Source organism: Leuciscus leuciscus, assembly GCF_965113295.1.
Source record: "Leuciscus leuciscus genome assembly, chromosome: 8".
Classification (NCBI taxonomy): Eukaryota; Metazoa; Chordata; class Actinopteri; order Cypriniformes; family Leuciscidae; genus Leuciscus; species Leuciscus leuciscus.
This window is the reverse complement of record NC_138732.1, coordinates 43,185,468-43,204,107: the sequence shown is the minus strand read 5'-3', so window position 1 is coordinate 43,204,107 and position 18,640 is coordinate 43,185,468. Positions and strand designations below refer to the sequence as shown.

Here is an 18,640-nt window from a genome sequence, read left to right as displayed (position 1 = left end):
TCGGGCGGCCACGGCGGAGACGACCCCTCGGGCGGCCACGGCGGAGACGACCCCTCGGGCGGCCACGGCGGAGACGACCCCTCGGGCGGCCAGGGCACAGGAACAGACACCGGCTCAGGGACAGGAACCACCGGCTCAGGAACTGGAACAGACACCACCGGCTCAGGAACAGGAACAGACACCGGTTCAGGGACAGGAACCACCGGCTCAGGTTCAGGAACAACCGGCTCAGGTTCAGGAACAGACACCACCGGCTCAGGCTCAGGAACAGACACCACCGGCTCAGGCTCAGGAACAGGAACAGACACCACCGGCTCAGGCTCAGGAACAGACACCACCGGCTCAGGCTCAGGAACAGACAGCACCGGCTCAGGTTCAGGAACAGACACCTCAGGCTCAGGAACAGACACCACCGGCTCAGGAACAGGAACAGGCTCGACGGCAGCCATCTTGTCAGGGGAAACAGGCTCGGCAGGCATGACGTGAACAGGCTCGGCGGCGGCCATCTTGTCTGAAGACACAGGCTCGGCAGGCGTGACGTGAACAGGCTCGGCGGCAGCTATCTTGCCCGAAGACACAGGCTCGGCAGGCGTGACGTGAACAGGCTCGGCGGCGGCCATCTTGTCCGAAGACCCAGGCTCGGCAGGCGTGACGTGAACAGGCTCGGCGGCGGCCATCTTGTCCGAAGACCCAGGCTCGGCAGACGTGACGTGAACAATCTCTGTGGCAGCCATCTTGTCTGAAGACACAGGCTCGGCAGACGTGACGTGAACAGGCTCTGGCTGGGCGGAACTCAAGTGCTTCCTCCAAGCGTGCAGGACCGCCAATGCGTAAAACCCAAAGACAGCTCTCCTGGCCGTGGCAGGACTGATGGTGGGCTGCTCCAGGACGACCTCCGGGACGACAGTGGGCTGCTCGGGCACTGCCTCCGGGATGACAGCGGACTGCTCTGGCACGGCCTCCGGGATGACATGCTTCCTCCATGCATGCAGAACTGCCAATGCGTGGAACAGGAAGACAGCTCTCTTGGTCGTGGCAGGACTGATGGTGGGCTGCTCCAGGACGACCTCCGGGACGACAGCGGGCTGCTCGGGCACTGCCTCCGGGACGACAGCGGGCTGCTCGGTCACTGCCTCCGGGACAACAGCGTGCTGCACGGGCACGACCTCTGGGATGACAGCGTGCTGCACAGGGACAGCCTCTGGGATGATAGCGGGCTGCACAGGCACGACCTCTGGGGTGAGATCAGTCTCCGGACTGGCAGACTTGTGTCTCCTACCCCCTCTCCGTCTACGACAGCGAGACGGTGGCTCCGACCCGTCCCACACCAGCCCAGCGTCGAAGGGGGGCCATGGTGGAGAGTGGTGTTGGATTCCCTCTCGACCAACCACTCCTCTGCGACCTCCCCGGGTCCCACGAAAAATGACCAGACGGGTTCCCTCAAAACGCTCTCTCCTCTCCCGCTCGGTGGCTGGGGCAGAGAAGTTGGCGAACATACCGCTGGATCCTTGTGTGTGACGGAGTCCTTCTGTCACGATCACACACACGGAAAGGTAAGATCCAAAAGCAGTGTTTTATTAAAGGGTAATCCGTACTCACAACCAGTCCAGGCAGAGGTCAATAATCCAAAAGGCAATCCAAAAACATAAAAGATAAACACAAGAAACAGGCTTGAACTAACAACGGAAGTGTGGGGACAATATACAAGGACTCTGTGACAAACACTGAAACAGACAGGGTATATATACACACAAGTGCTAACAAGGTGACGAGAAACAGCTGTAAGGCAATGAACAATCAGTGACAGACAGGATCATGGGAATTGTAGTGAGAATGCATAGACACCGTGAAAACTGAGGACCTCTAGTGTTTAACCCAGGGAACCACCAGACACTGTGACAGTATAATGATACTAACTGTAGTTTCTCCAGCTTGAATTGTGTGTTCATCAGTAGATCACTGAGGTTTTTCACTCCAGAGTCTCCTAGTGTATTCACGCTCAGGTCCAGCTCTCTCAGGTGTGATGGGTTTGATTTCAGAGCTGAAGTCAGAGCAGAACAACCTCCATCTGTCATATAACAGTAGCTTAACCTACATTAGCAGAAATGAGAAAAACAAACTCTTTATTCTCTTTCAAATATCAAAACACTTCTTCTGTCTTGTATGTGAATGTGACTGACCTCAATCTCTCCAGTTTACAGTGTGAATCCTTCAGTACGTCACACACTGATTTCACTTTTTCATAATCAGAAAATCTTGTGCATGACTCACAATTAATTCAGCAAACTTTAATCTCACTGTAACTGCTGTACAGTATAATGATAGGCTACTAACTGTAATAATAACATAATTGAAGCGACACACTCATTTATTTCCAGGGGCAGCAGATGTAAAAACTAAACCTTTCAGTATGGGGGTGCACCCAAACACTACGGGTGTTTTTCTCTTCTCCGTAAATAAATCTTGTACAGCAAGCGTTTCTCGTGGTGGAAATCCATTAGCTCTAAAACTACTTTGTGTTGTGGAGAGCGCAGTGCATGGTTGCATAGGAACATCGGACCGAATTTTCTATTAATAATAAAAGATAAGCTAAAGTGCATTGTAAATGTCAGTAATTTATCTTTTTTGACTCATTCTTTTTATAAAAACGATTTAACCCTCTGAGGTCGAGAAACGCGCCGACGCGTTTTGCTAGATTTTTTTCACATAGCAGCAACATAAACTTAAAAAAATCCGTCATTTATGGTCATATAAATAAAATAAATACATGATTATAAACTATAGAGGGTCTTCTTTTTTTTGTGTACACTCACATTAACATCAAAACCTTGTTTTTATTTTTAAATAAATAAAATAAACAGGGTGCGCTTTCAGCTCACTCTGTCTCCGCAAAAATCTTTCTGAAACAAATTACTGCAACTCAGCGAATACTTATCACACAACCATGAAACATGCGTCTAAAGAAAGCTTTAAATTTCTACTTTTAAATAAAACAGTTCACATTCAAAACAAATATTCTCCTGCAATGAAACTAAAGAGAAGTACAGTTTCTCCCGTCTCATCTAATTAGCTGTAATTAGTTCACGCCCACTCGCAAAGCACGCTATTCATAAGATAATGTGCTGAGGTGATCTATGCAAAATAAGGTAAACGCCCCCTGAAATGAGTTCACACCCACTCGCAGAGCGCGCTATTCATAAGATAATGTGCTGAGGTGATCTATGCAAAATAAGGTAAAAAGCCCCCTGAAATGAGTTCACACCCACTCGCAGAGCGCGCTATTCATAAGATAATGTGCTGAGGTGATCTATGCAAAATAAGATAAAAAGCCCCCTGAAATGCTTTAAAACCAGCAAGTTTCATTCATTCACATTCCTGCGCCGTTGGAAGATGACACACAGCCCTTCAGCTCGTCCTGGATAGCGATGAAGAGTTCACTTTTTCCTCAGAAGAAGAACAGGACTCTGACAACGAACGTTTGTATTTTTGAAGAGCGACTTGATCCAGGCGTGGATAATATTTCGGATGAGTAAGTCTTTTTAAATTTACTTGCATTAGTTGACAAGCTATTTTGTATAAACGTAGGCTACATATTTTACTGGTTGGACCATTTCCATACTTGTCATTCAGAGTAATTATATTTAAATGGTCTAGGCTATGCTTTATAAAGTAGGAGAGAGGCTTCATGCAGTCTGTTTTCTTTCGTTTTTAATAGTTTTGTTTAAAATAACACATTTCGAGCTTTCTATATATTTCTCTGGTATTTTAGGCAAAGCTTATGAGTTTGGGTTCATTTATGAGGCCTCCAGTTCCTGCTATTTTTAATTCTTATGTATTAAAATACAGGCAATTGGTTGATGAAACAACTATTAAAATTAAGATACAATTAATACAAAACGAAATTCACTTTAAAGAAAGGCTTTATACAAAAAATAAACTTAATGAAATGGTCAAAATCTTGTCTGCCCACTCCATTTGTCTCGCGATTGCGCATGATCTTACTCATGCTTTTCACTTTTCATATAATCAACATAAATGAAATAAAAAAAATTATGATTTTATTTAAACCTAAATATGAACTAAATTGTTTTATTTAATGACTAGGCTACAACACGTAGGCCAATTAGCCTACAGTACAGAGAAATTAGTTGACAAGCTATTTTAAATAAACGTAGGCTACAGATTTTACTGGTTGGACCATTTCCATACTTTCCATTCAGAGTAATTTATATTTAAATGGTCTAGGCTATGCTGTATAAAGTAGGAGAGAGGCTTCATGCATAAATAAACTTATTTGCACAAATGCGTTTCGGCGCGTGCCTTCAGAAGACTTTATACAGCATAGCCTAGACATGCTGTATATATGTACAACGTTTAGATTATAGGCCTGTATGAAAGTTAGAATTTTGAAATTAATTTAGAAAATATTATGTATGTTTAGATTATATTTTGACTAGTGTTTATGCTGCCTCATTATCATCAATGAAGAGTGCTTGCAAATATCTATTGCAAATGTGTGTATGTGCTGAAATGTGTAAATATGCCCAGCTGATGAATTGCAAATGTGTTAATGTTTGCGTTGTGCTATCTCCGGTAATGGCCCATTACACGCAATAAATGCCTACAGCACGTGTCTACAATTATTTGCATCAGTTATTCATATAGACTAATGATAGGCTACTATACTTTGAAATATTTATGTTATAATAGTTTTCAACTTTTTTTAAAACAGGAATGTAGCTGCATATCCTTCATCTGCAACTTGGAGGGCGCGCAGCAACACAGTTGAACGTCAGAAAGAGTAAGTACATATTGTAACGGAGAGCAGATCACCAGTTGCATGGTGATTAAATCAAATTAATTAATGCCGTCTAAATCTACAAAAACCCCTGTCTCGCTCTGACTCAAGCTATTCTCACATTCCAAAGCACTCTCATTTACGACACCTCTGTTGTTTTGAGATTGCTCAGCGCAAGACGTGCAGCCCAAACGGCGCCGAAAAATGGTGTAAATCACCATTTTCCCTCTCACTCTACATGATCTCTTACGTCTAAACCAACAGAGACCGTCTGTTTATGGCCGGGAGAGCCTAACGTTGACCAATGAGAGCGATCCCGAAAGCACTCTCCCCTAGGGAGTCCCTCGGACACTGATTTACACATAGACACTAATTAACTCTTCACAACAATAAAACAGTGTTGTAGGGACCAGATGCCAAAAACATGTGGTCTCTGCCGAGTGCATCAATCCAAGGACTCAAACGCACGCACACACATTTACACCCTCACCCTCCCCGGCTCGGAAAGCCAAAAGTTCAACGCATGGTGTGAACTCTGTTTGACACCACACACACACACACACACACACAGAAACACACGCAGGCCCCACCACGTGTGATCCAAAATCCTTGTATAAAATATTTTAAATGTATTTTCGTGATGTGTATGATCCCCTGTCCCAAATATTATGCCTATGTAGTTTATTGGCCTGTAATCACTCTGTGGTGCCCACAATTACAAGAAATGATGTACCTCCTTGATTTTAGATATTAGAACTGTCATTCGCGGTATTGCCGTGTTCCACGAACCCCAACGATGCTGAATCTTTAACACAAAATATCAGAGAATGCATTGTTTTATTAAATACCAGTGTTATTAAGTTATGGACGAATTCATCGTTCCAAAACCCCGCGGAAAAGGGGGCGTATAGACCTCGAAACGTCAGGAGGTGGGCCCGATACGTTGTTAAAGACGATTGGCCCACGTACGTGAGGGAGGCGTGAGTTTAGCCCTTTAAAATTTCGCGCCCCTCTCCTCTCGTTGCAGTCCGCCAGAGAGAAAGACGACATGCCTGCTTCCCTCCAGGAAGCTTCGCTCGCTTTTATTTTCCTTTATTTCCAAGTCTTTTCTTAGAACTACTATTTACTGAAGTTGATAGTCTGCTGAAACCAACCCACAAAATCAACTTAAGGCTAAGATAATTTGCTGAGTCTTCGCTCGCTTCAAGTCGCCATAGCAACCAGAACGCTGTGACCACGTGATCCAGGGGCCTTTATCCAACACACACCGAAGGCCGACCTTCCAAACAGAGTAACGTAGATCTTTTAAATTTGCAATCTGAAGGAAATGCTGTTTAAAGTTGTCTAAATATTACTAAGAAACGTTGGGGTTTTGTGGTGAATGACTAAAACTGTTTCTATCTCTCTCTCTAAATTCTCTTTCACACACACAAACATACACGTTCACGCACACACATACTCTCACCCACGTGTGCCGAGATAAACACACTGCCACGTGCTCACGGAGCCGCCGGCAAACCCCTCTCTCCTTACAAACACTATTCTCTCAACATCTCACACGCTGTTTCTCTCTCTCTCTCTCTCTCTCCCTTCCTTTCTCTCAAACCATTTTATTTTGTTGTATTTCTGTATTACGATCGTTATATTGCCTGTTTTGTTTATGCATTTTTACTCCTGCGTGATTTAAAATAATTGTGTAATCGCTAGCTTGTTTAAATAAACTTTGTTAAATCATTTGAATTAAGTTTGCCTGTTTTGTTTCAAATTCTGAGTCCCTGATGAGTGCAGATTTTACCTTATAAGCTCTACGATCTCTTTTATTCTTAAAAGAAACCTAAAATTGTCTAAAACACGAAGATAATTATCTTCTTTGTGGCCACAAGAAAGTGTTATCTATCAGTGTTAAAGACGCCCGATTCCTGTTCATAAATCATACACTCTGTCCGCCGGACGGCCAGTCTGTGATAAATGAACCTTCTTCAACTTCTACCTCAAATTCCCCCAAATTGAGTAAATTCTACCCGTCTCTATCAGTGATTATTACAAGTAATTGTGTAATCGCTGATACAAGCCGAGGTTTTGACCTATTCCCTATTTTGAATAAATTAATTTATGGAAGCAACAGATGCATATTCACATTGATGAATATTACCGCTAATTTGAGCTAATTAATTCCCCAACACAAAGTCATTGTTGTTACAATATTTACCCATGTTTGTTCAATTTTGTTTATATACTTATTACAATATGAGTCTGTATGAGTTTATTTATTTTTGGAGGTTGGTTGATAATGTTACATATTTTTTCTTTGTGCTATCTTATCAGCATGCTAATGCCCATCAGTTGTGCATGTGCTGGAATAGTACTCTATATGATAATAATAGTTTTCAACTTTTTTTGAAAGGAATGATGTTGGTTGCTCACTCTCACCTCTCACTGCAACTCGCACTAAGAGGGCACGCAGCAACACAGACAGAAATCAGAAGGATTAAGTACATATTTACCCACTATTTTACAGATGTTAGACCAATTTTGTTTATATACTTTGTTTATATGCTACAAATGTACATGTGCCTGTGTGGATTGCCAGACACAATTGCAAAACACAATTACCAGACACAATTGCAAAAATTGTGGTGTTATGTATGCACAATATTACAATTAGTGATTGGTAATGTTAGTATAAAAGAGCTTATTTTTGTTGTTTTACCAAAATGCTGACTGTCCATCAGTTATGCATGTGCTGGCATAGTACTTTGTTCAACCTTTATTAATATTAATATTATTATTTTTATAGGAATGTGGTAGCATCACTCTCACCCTCACCTGCAACGCGCACTGGGAGGTCACGCGACAGGTGTCGTTCAGTTTTGAGAACAACTGAAAAGTAAGTACACTTATTCCCTTTCTTTCAGATATTAGTATAATTCTGTTTACATATTCTGGTTTTACATAGTCCATACAAACATTATGTGTCTGTATGGCTTTGCATCTGGCCAATGTTACTTATAATGATTGAAATGCAGTTGTTATATTTTGTGTAATAAACATGCTCACAGTTGTTTGTTTATTTTACAGCTATAAAGGTGATGGTGATCATCAGACGCCTGTTGCAAAGAGGGCCAAGACAAACATTCAGACAAGCAACAAGCAGTCTACTCTGTCATGGAAAACAGAGACTGACATTGATATGGTTCCACAGACTCTGAGATTCCTGCCTGCACGGGAACCTGGACCACAGCTGAGTTTAAAACATTGCAAATTTAAAACATTTAGTTCCTCCTCATAGAGGAATTACAATAAAACAGTGAAAAACAAAACCTTTGAATCTCCTCTACTTTGTTCAGGCTGCCTCTCTTGATGGCCCATTAGTCATTGGGGGAGTGTCTATGTCACACCCCTGGTCTGAATCTCATTAATATTGATGAGCGATTACCCCTCCCACGCATAAACCTCTTCTGACAAAAAAAACTGTTTTACAATGTTTAAATCAATGTATTGTTTTAAGAGAACGATCAGGCAGGATGAATTTCACATCATTTTGAAGCCAGAACTAGAAACGACAACATACATTAGTCAAGAGGCTTGTGGGCACATATTTAGAATGTGTTTTGTGTTCTTATTTCAGCAACTTTCTTTTTTTTTTTTTTTTAAATAACCACGCATAAACATTATTCTCTTAAAAATACAAAGATTTACAAGCATGTTGATCAGATATTATGCTAGCCCTGTTTGTGTTATATAGAGTGAATTTACACTTTTGCCATTAACATGTTTATAAATAACTGAAAAAAAAAACAAATGTCAGAGCATGTCAGAACACCTCCAGGGCCCAGAAAACCGCTCAGACCTCAGAGGGTTAAAGGCTGAAATATGTGAGGTTTATCTTTTTATAAAACCTTTTTTGTCAAAGCTTTATTTGAACTTGTACATGTTAGTAGATAAAATGTTGCAAGACACTCTTTTAAAATCTGGCCATCATCTTTAATGTTATAATTTTAATGTTTATGTAAATAAAAAAGTGCATATTGATGCTAATTTTATTTGTTATTTGCTAGTTTTCGACATAAAACTTGGTGAATTGATTTCATTGTGTAGTATTAGTACTTTTTTAACAGGATTCTGTGATAACGTGATCATTTTGGCCACTATAATCATGAAATGAAATTATCATGCCATTTCATCTCTAGTTATGATCAACTACAATCAACTATAATTATGTGTTTTTACAGTATAATATGTAATAAAAGTTAACATTTAAATGGACTGATTTCACATTTTCATAATCAGAAAATCTTGTACATGACTCGCAATTAATTCAAAGTCAGTTTTGTAGTTTACAACCTCTGAATACATTTTGCTTAATAAATTAAGATTTAGTGTAAAGCACCATTAGTCCAGTATAACTGTAACTCTGTCAGAATAATCTACTGTCATTTGTTACGCTGTGTTTAGTCTGTTATCACTTCTGTATTGTTTCAAAGCAAAGATTTGTCAGATTTCAGTATATAAAACAATTTTATAGCCACAAAGTTTCAAATGCTTCACAGTTTAATGCTCTTTCTACTGATACACATAACAAGCCGTTAACTAATAGTGTTTCTGAATCTTTCTTCAGATGGAGAAACACCAGAAAGTGCAGTGCTATAAATGATGAGACTTGAGTCCAGTTGCCTTATAATAAACTAAACAGTAAACTTTAATCTCACTGTAACTGCTGTATGTTGCGACCTAGAAGTATTATTTTATAATTTCATAATTTCCTAGAATGGGGATATGTTCAGAATTCTGTAAGGGAAATCACTATAATTTCATTGTAATTTCAATTGATAAATATTCTGGATATTATTCTGATTAATGTTCCTGAAAGGTGAAAGTTCAGTTATGATGATGTTGTGACAGTGCAGTAAACTATACGGCCATGTTTACGTTTACTTTCACTTTCACTTTTAACGGAAAGGGTGGAGTGAGTAATTATTGGCGGAAAGGGAAATGGAGGTGAGGCTTATTTAATAAGGTGGATGGAGGACACGTCACCGGGGTATGTTTCGATTCGTGAGAAGGAGAGTAAAGTAAATGGTTACCATGTGGAGTGGAAGACGGCGTTTGTTGAACTGAGGCTTCCCGCGCACGCTGTCTGATGCGACGTGGAGTTTGACAATTCCATAGCGACGCACCTTAAAAGACCGGCTGTTGTTGGTGAGCGGTTCACTCTCAAACGAGTCCAAGGCCGTTAAACTTCCTTCCTGGAGCCAGGCGAGGTCCAACTACACTCTCCAGTTTGTGATTCCGTCCGCCAAAATTGTTTGGCGTGAATATGGATGCACGAATCTGCCAGTGTTGACGCCCAGCTAGAGTGGGACCAGTATGACCTGGGATTTCGTTTACAGCGTTTATGTGATTGTGTGAACACTGATTTTGAACTGTGAAATTTGCCTGTCACGTTAAGAACTATGTCTGCCTATTTATTTATTTACTGTTTGTTTGGTTGTCTTTCGAAATAAGTTCTTTTTTAATATAATGTTTATGGACATTATGTAATAAATTCCCGTTAAATTGAAACTTGTTTTGAAATATTTGTTTTTTGTGTGTAACCAGTGGTTTTCTATGCTATCCTGGGTTGTTTGATTTTTGTCAGTTTTAGAAAACGGTCTGGCGCCCGAATTTTCGTTAAAAAAATTATAATTTAAGTTAAGGGCTGTCACCACCACTGTTACAATGTCATAAGCCAGTGCAGTAGTGTGGTCGGGGGAAAAACTGAGCCAAGTGAAGTGAACACAGACTATATCGCTGATGTTAGAAGATGTTGTGTTGCTTCATGTTACAGTTTTTCTCAATTGCTAAAACACAATTTCTGAAACCTTGCTCCTTTTTCTGAAAACGTTAAACACAAAACCTCATCTTCAAGCACTACTCACTAAACCTCATCTTCAAGCACTATTCACTAAACCTCATCTTCAAGCACTATTCACTAAACCTCATCTTCAAGCACTATTCACAAAACCTCATCTTCAAGCACTATTCACAAAACCTCATCTTCAAGCACTATTCACTAAACCTCATCTTCAAGCACTATTCACTAAACCTCATCTTCAAGCACTATTCACTAAACCTCATCTTCAAGCACTATTCACTAAACCTCATCTTCAAGCACTATTCACTAAACCTCATCTTCAAGCACTATTCACTAAACCTCATCTTCAAGCACTATTCACTAAACCTCATCTTCAAGCACTATTCACTAAACCTCATCTTCAAGCACTATTCACTAAACCTCATCTTCAAGCACTATTCACTAAACCTCATCTTCAAGCACTATTCACTAAACCTCATCTTCAAGCACTATTCACTAAACCTCATCTTCAAGCACTATTCACTAAACCTCATCTTCAAGCACCATTCACTAAACCTCATCTTCAAGCACCATTCACTAAACCTCATCTTCAAGCACCATTCACTAAACCTCATCTTCAAGCACCATTCACTAAACCTCATCTTCAAGCACTATTCACTAAACCTCATCTTCAAGCACTATTCACTAAACCTCATCTTCAAGCACTATTCACTAAACCTCATCTTCAAGCACTATTGTGGCCATGAAGTCATTCGAAAGACTGGTGTTAGCATATCTGAAGGACATCACTGGACCCTTGCTGGACCCCCTGCAGTTTGCCTACAGAGCAAACCGGTCTGTGGATGATGTGGTCAATATGGGACTGCATTACACCCTACAACATCTGGACAAACCAGGGACCTATGCAAGGATTCTGTTCGTGGACTTTAGTTCTGCCTTCAACACCATCGTCCCATCACTGCTCCAGACCAAACTGACCCAGCTCTCTGTCCCTAGCTCCATCTGTCAATGGATCACCAGCTTTCTGACAGACAGACAACAGCTAGTCAGAATGGGCAAAATCACGTCCGACAGCCGCACCATCAGCACCGGTGCTCCACAGGGATGTGTTCTCTCACCACTGCTCTTCTCCCTGTACACAAATGACTGCACCTCTAAAGACACCTCTGTCAAGCTCCTGAAGTTTGCGGACGACACTACTGTTATCGGACTCATCCGGAACGGTGACGAGTCTGCGTACAGACAGGAGGTGGAGCAGCTGGCTCTTTGGTGCAGTTATAACAACCTGGAGCTGAACACGCTCAAAACAGTGGAGATGATCGTGGACTTCAGGAGAAACCCCCCTGCACTCCCTTCACTCACCATCATGGACAGCACTGTGACTGCAGTAGAGTCATTCAGGTTCCTGGGCACCACCATCTCTCAGGATCTGAAGTGGGACACTCACATAGACTCTATTGTGAAGAAAGCCCAACAGAGACTGTACTTCCTGCGTCAGCTGAGGAAATTCAACCTGCCACAGGAGCTGCTCGTACAGTTCTACTCAGCTGTCATCCAGTCCATCCTCTGCACTTCCATCACCGTCTGGTTCGGCTCTGCTACCAAAACCGACCTCCGTAGACTACAGCGGATAGTTCGGACTGCTGAGCGAATCACTGGCACTACCCTTCCCACACTCAAAGTACTGCACTCATCCAGAGTGAGTAAAAGGGCTCGCAAAATCACTCTGGACCCGTCACACCCAGCACACTTTCTGTTTGAACTGTTACCGTCTGGTCGACGCTACAGAGCACCGAGCACAAAAACCACCAGACACAGGAACAGTTTCTTTCCCCAGGCCATCTACCTCATGAACACTTAAATGTTCCCCTACTGTGGAACAAACATGTGCAATACTCCCCTCAGACATTTCATTATAGCACCTTATAACTTTATATATATTTATAATTTATAATCTTTTATTTCTATTTTATTTTTATTTTTTTCTATTTTTTATTTATACTTATGTTACTTGTCACTTGTCTTGTCACTTTATATTGTATGTGTACTGGAAGCTACTGTCACCAAGACAAATTCCTCGTATGCGCAAGCATACTTGGCAATAAAGCTCTTTCTGATTCTGATTCTGATTCTGATTCTATTCACTAAACCTCATCTTCAAGCACTATTCACTAAACCTCATCTTCAAGCACTATTCACTAAACCTCATCTTCAAGCACCATTCACTAAACCTCATCTTCAAGCACTATTCACTAAACCTCATCTTCAAGCACTATTCACTAAACCTCATCTTCAAGCACTATTCACTAAACCTCATCTTCAAGCACTATTCACTAAACCTCATCTTCAAGCACTATTCACTAAACCTCATCTTCAAGCACTATTCACTAAACCTCATCTTCAAGCACTATTCACTAAACCTCATCTTCAAGCACTATTCACTAAACCTCATCTTCAAGCACTATTCACTAAACCTCATCTTCAAGCACTATTCACTAAACCTCATCTTCAAGCACTACTCACTAAACCTCATCTTCAAGCACTATTCACTAAACCTCATCTTCAAGCACTATTCACTAAACCTCATCTTCAAGCACTATTCACTAAACCTCATCTTCAAGCACTATTCACTAAACCTGACTCCTCGTGCAAAATGAAACTTTCACCTCAAAACAGTTTTACCTGTGTTCAAAATCAAACCCTGCTCTCAAATCATAGACAAAGTGATCAAAATGATATACACTATCCAGCAGTCAGTAAACAATACACCAAACAATAGAAAACACATTGTTCAGAACATATAGTTCTCGAAAGATATCTATGGACTGCTATTCTGTTGAAGACTTACCCGTGACACCTTACTGTACCATCAAACAGTTCAGGGAGAAGTACATTTTTAATCTCAAAACAAATTTCATATTTCTCCGTCATTGTCTTTTGATGAACGAAAACATGTTCTATCATAGGAGCTCAAAATGTATCAGAAATGACTACTCTGCTTTGCTCTTTGCACTTTTGTGTGTGTTGTTCCTCCTCCTTGTACCCCTATTTCTACAGTACTGTACCCTGCATCTCACACACTCGTCCTCTCTGTGATTCTGTCATTCTTGTTCTTTGTTGATATGAACCTGCAACCAGTCAAAATCTATTGAGCACTCAGTGCTGTTAACAAATGGAAAGCACAATGTTCAGGGACATACAGTGTGTTCATTGTACAGTATACAGCCCACAATGCACTGCACTACAGTATACAATACTGAAAGGGACAAATATCAAAGGAGTAAACGTGATCAGTGTGCTTCTTCTTGTCTTTGGGCATCATCTGAAACAGGTTAAATCAGTTTTGAGTGGTTGTGTTCAATCAATGACATGTTCTCTATTTGTATTTGATTGTTGCCTCTTGTGTTCTCCAGTATGGATGACGTGTGCATTACAGTGCAGAATGTGTTTAGAGAATGAGAATGTGTTTAGAGTTTTGCTGAAAAGTCTAAGTGAGATCTGCAAATTGTGTTTTATCATGTGAAATGGTTTAAGGTATTGACAACAGACTGCACAATTAGCTCAATGAGTTCAGGCAACTGAGAACTTTGTTCAGCCAATGGGTTTTAGTGATTTAGCAATTGAGAAAAACTGTTAAAAAGATCATTCCAACAGAACTGGCAAAATAAAGTTGCAAAAGAGAAGACACAGTCTGTTTTAAGTGTGCAAAATGTACAGTATAATGATACTAACTGTAGTTTCTCCAGCTTGAATTGTGGGATCATCAGTAGATCACTGAGGTTTTTCACTCCAGAGTCTCCTAGTGTATTCTCTCTCAGGTCCAGCTCTCTCAGGTGTGATAGGTTTGATTTCAGAGCTGAAGTCAGGATGAGACTCTGTTTCTCTGTAATACTGCATCCACTCAGACTGAAGACAGAAAGAGGAAATGACTGAGATCCATGTTCAGTTCATGTGTGAGTTAAAATCATCATTAATAAATGCCATACAGTCACTAATACACCAGCAAAATCATGGAAACTTAATGATATGAACAAACCAAGACAGGAGCATTTGAGGAAACTAGTTACAATCCCAGTCTGGATCCGTCCTCACTCCACAAATAAGTGAATTTATCACTGTAGATTAATATATAGGATCAATATAGAAACAATAGAAAACTTTTAAATCAAACATTTAAATGGACTGATTTCACATTTTCATAATCAGCAAATCTTGTACATGAATCACAATTAATTCAAAGTCAGTTTTGTAGTTTACAACCTCTGAATACATTTTGCTTAATAAATTAAGATTTAGTGTAAAGCACCATTAGTCCAGTATAACTGTAACTCTGTCAGAATAATCTACTGTCATTTGTTACACTGTGTTTAGTCTGTTATCACTTCTGTATTGTTTCAAAGCAAAGATTTGTCAGATTTCAGTATAAAACAATTTTATAGCCACAAAGTTTCAAATGCTTCAGTTTAATGCTCTTTCTACTGATACACATAACAAGCCGTTAACTAATAGTGTTTCTGAATCTTTCTTCAGATGGAGAAACGCCAGAATGTGCAGTGCTATAAATGAGGAGACTTGAGTCCAGTTGCCTTATAATAAACTAAACAGTAAACTTTAATCTCACTGTAACTGCTGTACAGTATAATGATACTAACTGTAGTTTCTCCAGCTTGAATTGTGGGTTCATCAGTAGATCACTGAGGTTTTTCACTCCAGAGTCTCCTAGTGTATTCACGCTCAGGTCCAGCTCTCTCAGGTGTGATGGGTTTGATTTCAGAGCTGAAGTCAGAGCAGAACAATCTTCATCTGTCATACGACACCAGCTTAACCTACATTAGGAGAAATGAGAAAAACAAACTCTTTATTCTCTTTCAAATATCAAAACACTTCTTCTTTCTTGTATGTGAATGTGACTGACCTCAATCTCTCCAGTTTACAGTGTGAATCCTTCAGTACGTCACACACTGATTTCACTTTTTCATAATCAGAAAATCTTGTGTATGACTCACAATTAATTCAGCAAACTTTAATCTCACTGTAACTGCTGTACAGTATAATGATAGGCTACTAACTGTAATAATAACATAATTATAATAATTGAAGCGACACACTCATTTATTTCCAGGGGCAGCAGATGTAAACACTAAACTTTTCAGTATGGGGGTGCACCCAAACACTACGGGTGTTTCTCTCTTCTCCGTAAATAAATCTTGTACAGCAAGCGTTTCTCGGTGGTGGAAATCCATTAGCTCTAAAACTACTTTGTGTTGTGGAGAGCGCAGTTCATGGTTGCATAGGAACATCGGACAGAATATTACTATTAATAATAAAAGATAAGCTAAAGTGCATTGTAAATGTCAGTAATTTATCTTTTTTGACTCATTCTTTTTATAAAAATGATTTAAAGGCTGAAATATGTGAGGTTTATCTTTTTATAAAACCTTTTTTGTCAAAGCTTTATTTGAACTTGTACATGTTAGTAGAACAGATGTTGCAAGACACTCCTTTAAAATCTGTCCATCATCTTTAATGTTATTATTTTAATGTTTATGTAAATAAAAAAGTGCATATTGATGCTAATTTTATTTGTTATTTGCTAGTTTTCGACATAAAACATGGTGAATTGATTTCTTAGACATGTGCCGGTATTCAGTAATGCGATAAATCGCGGTAATGAATATGCACGATATTGTTATCGTGGGCACTTCAAAATACCGTGAAAAATAATAGATCCGAATTTAGATTTTTAGAACGCGCATTATAGCTTATTTTCCATCAACCGCTTAAACAAGCACTGCCTATGCTGCGCGAAACACGTGCGCACTCTGATGTAAACAATCGCCACGTGTATGAGCATGCGGCCGTTGCGCACTTCTAGTCTAATGTAAACAGTCCTCACATGAAGAAGCAGCATGGCGGAAGGAGGAACGCCGCCGCCTACGGTCTATGGCCGCCGCCGATCTATCCGGATCCATCCCGCTTCTAAAAGCAGAGCTGCCAACTCGACGCATTCAGCGCGAGACTCCTCACACGCTCACGCCACACATCCGTTTTCTCACGCAGAGAAAAATCGCGGAGCAAAGAGGACACGAAGACCGTCAAACAAGACAGAGCAGGTTACTTTTGATATGAAACAGGAGAACAATTGTGTCACAGAACGTTACATTTAAACTATTTAATGACCAGCAGCATGTTAGATGACTAAAACATAAAGAGGAGTATTTTGCTGAATATGTGCACTGCACTTTTTTACATATTTATTATATTTTTACTTGTGTCATTACATTATTGTTATTATAATGAAAACCACATTATATTTGATTTAATTAGTTATTTGTAACCTTTAATAATACCAGCTGATATGGCTCTATATGGTTACATAGCATTACGTGAGATATTTTTTTTCATGAGAAAAAAATAACATGTGGGCTATCTACTGTAGCCTTCCTAATATTTATCCAAAATAAGTCAATATTGAATCAAGATTTAAATCAAATCCCAAGTATTGAATTGAAATCGTTAAATTTGTGTTAAGCAATACAAACAGTAGCCTACCAGTCATTGTACCATGTAATCATTGTAACATGGTGTTGTCACTAAACTTAATAAAATTCAGTTTAGTTACCAAATGTTTTGACAATCACAATTACACCTTGTGATGCAAGTTTTAATTCATTTTTTACACCCCCCCCCAAAATCCATCTGTTTCTCATGTGCAATTAAAATATCGTGATAATACCGTATACCGTGATAAAAGATCACTCAATTAATCGCAGCATGAAAATGTGATACCGGCACATGCCTAATTGTGTAGTATTAGTACTTTTTTAACAGGATTCTGTGATAACGTGATCATTTTGGCCACTATAATCATGAAATGAAATTATCATGCCATTTCATCTCTAGTTATGATCAACTATAATCCTCTATAATTATGTGTTTTTACAGTATAATATGTAATAAAAGTTAACATTTAAATGGACTGATTTCACATTTTCATAATCAGAAAATCTTGTACATGAATCACAATTAATTCAAAGTCAGTTTTGTAGTTTACAACCTCTAAATACATTTTGCTTAGTAAATTAAGATTTAGTGTAAAGCACCATTAGTCCAGTATAACTGTAACTCTGTCAGAATAATCTACTGTCATTTGTTACGCTGTGTTTAGTCTGTTATCACTTCTGTATTAATTCAAAGCAAAGATTTGTCAGATTTCAGTATAAAACAATTTTATAGCCACAAAGTTTCAAATGCTTCAGTTTAATGCTCTTTCTACTGATACACATAACAAGCCGTTAACTAATAGTGTTTCTGAATCTTTCTTCAGATGGAGAAACACCAGAAAGTGCAGTGCTATAAATGATGAGACTTGAGTCCAGTTGCCTTATAATAAACTAAACAGTAAACTTTAATCTCACTGTAACTGCTGTATGTTGCGACCTAGAAGTATTATTTTATAATTTCATAATTTCCTAGAATTGGGATATGTTTAGAATTCTGTAAGGGAAATCACTATATTTCATTGTAATTTCAGTTGATAAATATTCTGGATATTATTGTGTTTAACCCTCTGAGGTCTGAGCTGTTTTCTGGGCCCTGGAGGTGTTCTGACATGCTCTGACATTTGTGTTTTTTTCTGTTACTAGTGACATTTTCATGGCTAAAGTCTAATTACACTGTATTCAGCACAAACTCTGCTACAATAATATATCAGCAGCATGTATGTAAAAGTTTGTAGTTTTGAGATAATGACATTTATGCGTGGTTTGTGAAAATACAAAAAAAAATTCTCACTGAAATAAGGCCATGAAACCCATACTGATTATTTCTTCACAAGACTTTTGAAAATTGTATGACATAGCCTAGAATATTTGCTCCAAAACTATGTGAAAATCACCCTGACTGCTCATTCAGATAAGACAATATATTGATTTAAAATGTCTAAGACGTGTTTTGTGTGACAAAGCGATATGCGAAGAGGCGTGATC

The 18,640-nt window shown here is 39.5% G+C and overlaps 1 protein-coding gene and 1 long non-coding RNA gene across 2 annotated transcripts in view; one reads left to right on the top strand and one right to left on the bottom strand.

The window, feature by feature from the left end:
- The window catches only part of LOC309504502 (uncharacterized protein), a 282,483-nt gene that overhangs the window by 13,749 nt on the left and 250,094 nt on the right, over positions 1 to 18,640 (bottom strand). Inside the window, exons 30-32 of the mRNA XM_082177647.1 lie at positions 15,305 to 15,478; positions 14,385 to 14,558; positions 1,918 to 2,091 (exon numbers count right to left, since the gene is read on the bottom strand). Of these exons, the coding sequence (XP_082033773.1) occupies positions 1,918 to 2,091; positions 14,385 to 14,558; positions 15,305 to 15,478 (522 nt within the window). The remainder of the gene's footprint in view (positions 1 to 1,917; positions 2,092 to 14,384; positions 14,559 to 15,304; positions 15,479 to 18,640) is intronic.
- On the top strand, positions 7,259 to 8,118 carry LOC309504532. Its single transcript, XR_014208112.1, has 2 exons — positions 7,259 to 7,685; positions 7,877 to 8,118. It is a non-coding gene; the product is annotated as an uncharacterized lncRNA (long non-coding RNA).